General features: G+C 40.8%; 1 protein-coding gene across 1 annotated transcript in view; it reads left to right on the top strand.

Moving 5' to 3' along the window:
• The window catches only part of LOC112139233 (cytochrome b5 reductase 4), a gene marked incomplete in the record, with an annotated part of 66,185 nt that extends 60,996 nt beyond the window's left edge, over positions 1-5,189 (top strand). The window contains 3 exon segments of the mRNA XM_024261965.2: positions 1,543-1,629; positions 3,316-3,480; positions 4,730-5,189. Of these exon segments, the coding sequence (XP_024117733.1) occupies positions 1,543-1,629; positions 3,316-3,480; positions 4,730-4,784 (307 nt within the window).
• Between the last annotated feature and the right edge of the window lie 885 nt (positions 5,190-6,074).

Below are 6,074 nucleotides of genomic sequence, written 5' to 3'. Positions count from 1 at the left end.
GTTTTAAGTCCATTGTACTGTTCATTCCTCGCTATAAAGAACCCCAAAGCGGCATTTTGATCTTTCCATGGATTTAAGAGTAATCCTCTAAAAACCTGCACTGTCTGCAGCAGCCCCTTCCATACCCACGAAAATCAATCAATCAATATACTTTATTAATCCCTCGGGGGGGAAATTCCTTATTTTTCAGTACAACCAAGAACAAGACAAACAGAGAGTGGTACGCAGACAGTTCAAGGTTCAGCGTGGTTCAAACTGGTGTTCATTACTTTAGATGTGGGGGTCCTCGGGTGATGGACAATTCCACCCCAAAGTCCTCAGCCAATGCTTCCTCAACGGAAGGCATGTCAGCAGGATTGAGGAGATCCCTGAAATATTCCTTCCATTGCCCAACTACGTCTCCAGTCAAAGTCTGCAGCTCCCCACCTGCACTGAAAACGGTGCCTGCAGAAAACGGTGCCTGCAGAAAACCGCTTTCCCCTCCTGAGACGCCGGATGGTTTGCCACAATCTCTTTGAGGCCAACCGATAGCCCTTCTCCATGGCCTCACCAAACTCCTCCCAGGACCGAGTATATGCTTCAGTAGCAGCCAAGCTGCAGCTCGCCTAGACTGCTGGTACCTGCCTGCTGCCTCTGGAGTCCCACAGACCAGCCAGGCCTGATAGGACTCCTTATTCAACTTGACGGCATCTTGTACTTCAGGTGTCCACCACGGGGTTTGGGGGTTCCCCTCCCGACAGGCTTTTTACAGCCGTCTATGGACAACTTCAGACTATAATAGTACAGACTAAACAGACATTTTCTGACCGTAATTATCCAAGTTCTCAGAGTCGGTGAATGCACCGGGACTGAAGTTACCACCCTCATCTGTTTTGATTGGTCCCTCGCGTTAGCCCCGCCCCAACGCACCACAACAGGGCCAAAAGTTTTGAAACTGAAATTTTCAGATTCAAAAACAAAACAAAAAAAAGATGAAAGCAAAAAAAAAAATTAAACTGAAAGAAAAAGTTCTGAAATTGAAATTTTGAGTTTTGGAACCTAAACAACAGAACATTTGAAGCTGAAAATAATTCAGTTTATTTCAGTACTGCAAAAAGTTTTGGACATTTTACTTTTTTAAGGCCAAACACCATATTTTTTTCAATTAGTTTAATTTGGGTTTCAAACAAAACTGGGTGTATTTTAGCTCTATACATGTGCATTCAGCTGCAATTTGCTGGACAGGACATAAAAAAGACGGTCGAAAAATTAGTGGTTTTACAGTTTCCTTTAACCTACTTGGTGAATTTGTCATTTTGAAGACCGGGATGAAGCAGAAGAGAATCTAATGAGAAAAAGATGAGACATGAGGAGGAATTGAGCAATTTAGACTTAGTTTCTTTATTTTTTTTTTCAACAAATGATTGTTTCATCATCTGTACAAAAAAACTAAGAGGTGAACTTTCCCTCTGAAGTGATGCTTTATTTGACTTCTTGTGATGATCACAAGCTGCTGCAGAGCGAGATCGGTGCTGGCTAATTTTGTTTTCCTTTTGTTCTCAGGAAAACAAAGCTGCTCTTTTTTAACCGCCGCAAGGAAGACATTTTATGGCACAATGAACTGGATGAGCTTGCAGCTGATGATGAAAGGTACTGGAAGCTTTAAATCTCTACACTTTTGTGTTTATGACAATCTTGTGTCAATACACTTTCCTATGATATTGAAGTTCAAAAGTTAGTGAGACTTTATGCCACAAAATGTTGTTTTTTAGGACTTTCAGTCCACATAGATCTATGTGAGGTCAGACTGTGACCCACCTTAACTAGATGCTGCTGGCGTCAGCTGTATGCAGCAACTGTCTGCTCTTTGACTTTTAAAGACTCACATAGATGAATAAATGTGACCAGAGATGGAGGGAGTACCAAACCTTTGTACATAAATACCCACTCCAATGAAAATGGTGTTTTTGGTGGTTTTAATATGTTTTTGTAGGATTTTCCTCATCATGGAGGACATGTATATAAAACAATTTAAGTTTAAAACTGCATTTCCGAGTATTTCTTTGTTCAAATTGAGCAGATAAGGAGCTGCTCCTGAAAAAGCTTGTGTTTGTTGTGATGCTGCCATGGGCGGGTCAAAGATTCCCTGCTCCATTCCAATTGGGATTCATTCACTTTCAGACAAATAGACCCGTGTACGTCTTCGTTTTTCGCGCCTTAGCTGTACAGCCAGATAGCTCCAATATTATTCGCTGTTTTTTTGCTACACTAATGTTAGCTTGGGCTTGTGAGGTGCTATAAGCTAGCGGGAGAGATGTAAACCAAGGAATACTGGGAAATTAGTGAAGCTAACTTCCGCAACGACAGTCCTGCCCACAACCCAGAAGCGAATTTCTAATGATCTTCCGTTGCTCTGCAGAAAGTAGGTCTTTAAAAAGTGACCCAGACTTTTTGATTTTGGCAAAAAACTGCTTAGTCATAATTAAAAGACGACTGGGAACAATTTCACAATAGAAAAAAAAGAGAAGCCCCGGTCCTCATCTGCCAGTCCAGTGGTACGGTTCTCAACTGGCAAACGATGCTGCAAAGACGTGTCGGCTAAGACACTCCCAAAGCATCCAGAGACTTAAAGGGGCCCTACCATGAAAGTTCTACTTTTTGAGGTTTTAAATGCACTTTACTGTTCATTCCTCTCTATAAAGAACCCAAAAGCAGCATTTTGATCTGTTCATGCATTTAAGAGTAATCCTCTAAAAACCTGCACTGTCTGCAGCAGCCCCTCCCATACCCATGAAAACGAGCGGGTGGTATCGTGCTGACATCACACGTTGAGATACACCCCCTCCAGGAAGTCTGCTCCGCCTACAGGATGTTCTCCACATAACTATGAAGCCAGTGGTCATTAAAGAGCGGAATGTCTTCTTTAGTTTGGAAATCTCAATTCTTTATAAATGACATGGAATAAGCAGACGTAAAGAGAATCTGCTCGGTAACAACAGAATGTTCTTATGTAACATTTAGATCTTTTCTTTTTTTTTATCCTAAGGTAACAGTAATGTTCTATGGTCATACTTATGAATTGCTAATACCATTACAATGACACCAGAAAATGTAATCTGCTTCTGTTTATCCTTGGCTGCTGCTATATTTCCCTTTAGGGATTTTGTTCATTGAAGCGTGAAGCTGGTAGTTTTCTGAAAGTTTCCACATTTGAAGCTCCATGTAGTTTACATCCTTAATCTGAATTTAAAGAAAGAATATTTTTCTTCAGACATGTTTGCTATTAGCAGGCTGACAAAAGCCTTTTAAATACTTTAAAGACGATTCCTGATTCAGGTTCCAGGTGGAGTATGTCCTCTCTGAGCCCCAGGGTCTGTGCAGCAACAGCAGAAAAGGTGGTGTGGACGACGATGTGCTGAGAGAGTTCCTGGTCAGACCGCATGGATCCAGATGCTTGGTTTGTGTGTGCGGTCCCACAGCCTTCACCGAGCTCACAGTACGGTACGACCAAGCTCCTCATACTGTCAGCTGCTCTTCAGCTCTGCTTTTAGGAAGCCCCATTGATAGGCTTTTCAATATCAAATAAAAGCTAATTTTTCAAATGTTCCATTTGTGAATTTTGTTATCAGGTTTAAAACACAAGAACTCTATCTGACGAAGCGTGTTGACTGCAGAAGGAAACCTTGTTTTTAGAACTTGGAAAAAGCACATTCTGTCTTTCAGAAGAAAAGCTTTGTGGCGTGGCCTCTCAAAGTCGACAGATCAATCTGTTCATAGTTCTTCTTTTTTCAAGTCTTTCCTCTCAATGTTACAGTCATGGAAAGTACAGCAGCAAACCAGCATTTAGCTGATCTGAGCTGAATGTTCAGGATGTAGGCTGGTAGATCTGTTCATGAACCAAGATTCACCTTACCTGCTGTTACCTGAGCTGATGCAGCACAGCGTTTTATCAGTAGATCTCGTCAGAACAGAGGGGATCACGGCAACTCCTTCCAGCAATACTGGAACTATACTGTACTATACTATACTGTGTTTGTGGTTTCTCATTTACACATTAGTCTAAAATGTCAAATCTGAAAATTTATCAGATTACAGGTACAAAAGCACAATTAGGTGTATTGACTGGAAAAAAAAAAAATTAGCTGAGCTGCAGTGAATCTTTGAATGTAAAAGTCAAGCCCAGTTTTGGATGAAAACACTCCAAACATATAAATGCGTGAACAAAACTGAACTTTAGGGTTGTGGGTAATTGTAAAAAGGACTTCTTTATGATAATACAGAACTCCGATTAAGCTCTCATTTCTTTCTCCATTGGGGTCTCCTTAAAGCAGGGGTCCCCAAACTAGGGCCCGGCTCCACTTTTGGCCTGGGCCCCCAAACACTCTCAGAGATGCATGTTTTTTTTTGTTTTGTTTTTTTTAAATCTGGCTGATCCAGACCCACTTTTCACTTTGTGACTTCTCATTCCACCTTCTGCAGTCTGAACTGTGACAGGTGAGCATAGACTGTTTATTGGTTTCATTTAAAATGTTTTCGTATTATTTTTTCTGTGAAGATTACAGACAGGAATTATTAAAAATTTGACCATGTGTGGCTTTCTGGAAAACCATAACTGTTTACGTTTAGGCTGTGGCCCCCATCAGAAGAGAAAACAGTTATGTGACCCTCACAAGAAAACGTTTGGGTACCCCCCTGCTTGAAACGAGGCCCAGAGTTGTTTCCACATTGGTTTTCGTCTGTTTCCTCTCAGGTTGCTGAAGCAGCTGGGCTTTAGTGAAGAGGAGCTCCACGCCTTCCAGGGTTGACCACTTCATCAGCTTCATGCCTGTCAAGACTGTTTTCTATTTCAAGAGGGGGGGCTCAAATCTATTTGCTTTGGTGGCAGCAACGCAGCATGGATGAGATGCTGAAGAACCCAGAGATGCACAGCTTTTATTGAAGCTTTTTATTGGTGGACAGACGTGTAAATAAAAGCAGAATTCACGGTTCTCTTCATATAAACCAAGTGCAGCCAAGTCTGTCGGACACAGTGAGGTTCTGCTGGGCAGTCCAAGCACTCAATCCATAGGACACTTCAGAACCAGAGATGATTGGTGCCTGGACGGTTCTGAAGAAGAGTAAAACGTTCTGCTCTGTCCTGCAGGTCCATTCTGGGGGATTTTCACATGTACTTTCAGAACTACAAATAAAGCTTTCTTCCAACTATTGTATTTTTAACAGCAAACTTTCTTAATATACAAGATACCACACGACAAAGTGGTGTTTTGGCCATGTTTGAAGAGGTATTCTGTGTTTTGTTTTTTGTTTTTTTCTTTATTAGTTTTTCCATTATACAAAATACAATAAATCAACAAAAACAGCCAATCATTAGGGGTGTACCTTCTATATCTTAAAAGAAATGTTAAAAACAGAAGAACCTAGGTCTACAATGACATCTGTTCTCAACTAAATCAGTTCTGACAGATATTACAAACTCAATCCAACTCCTCCATCTTTTTGTTGCATCCTTATACAAAAAGTTATCTTTTCCCTCTATAAACCTTATTAACAGTGTCTATCCAGTCATTTAACATTGTCCTCCCTGGTTTAAGACACTTTCTTGTTGTTGCTTTCCTTGCTGTCCCACTCAGTATCTGAAACAGATATGTAGTCTGACATTTTCATTATCCTAAACTCCCATGTATAGAGTCTCCATCTTGAGGGGGATGTCCATCTGAAACACTGTCTCTAGGACTTTATGTACTTCCATCCAGAAGTGGATTATTTGTTGACATGTCCAGAAGACATGAAGATGATTTTCTTCCAGTCCTTCACATTTCCTCCAGCAGAATGAAGAGTTTGTACAATGCTTCCTTTGGGCTGGAGTTATAAAGAACCTAACAAGATTTTTCCAGCAGAACTCTCGCCATGAGTTAGAAGTTTTCTATTGAGTTTCAGAAAGGGCTTCCCATTCCTGGTCTGTATTTTCCCGGTTTCCTTCTTTTGCACATTTTTGTTTTGCGTGACAGTGTTTCCTTTGTTTGTTGTAGCCCCTTATATAACTTTGAGATTTGTCTTTTGAGTATTGTTTAAAGTGTACGCTTCCATAAATACTT

Source organism: Oryzias melastigma, unplaced genomic scaffold, assembly GCF_002922805.2.
Source record: "Oryzias melastigma strain HK-1 unplaced genomic scaffold, ASM292280v2 sc00336, whole genome shotgun sequence".
NCBI lineage: Eukaryota > Metazoa > Chordata > Actinopteri > Beloniformes > Adrianichthyidae > Oryzias > Oryzias melastigma.
Note: the sequence above shows the minus strand (reverse complement) of the source record. Positions and strands in the feature narration are given on the sequence as shown.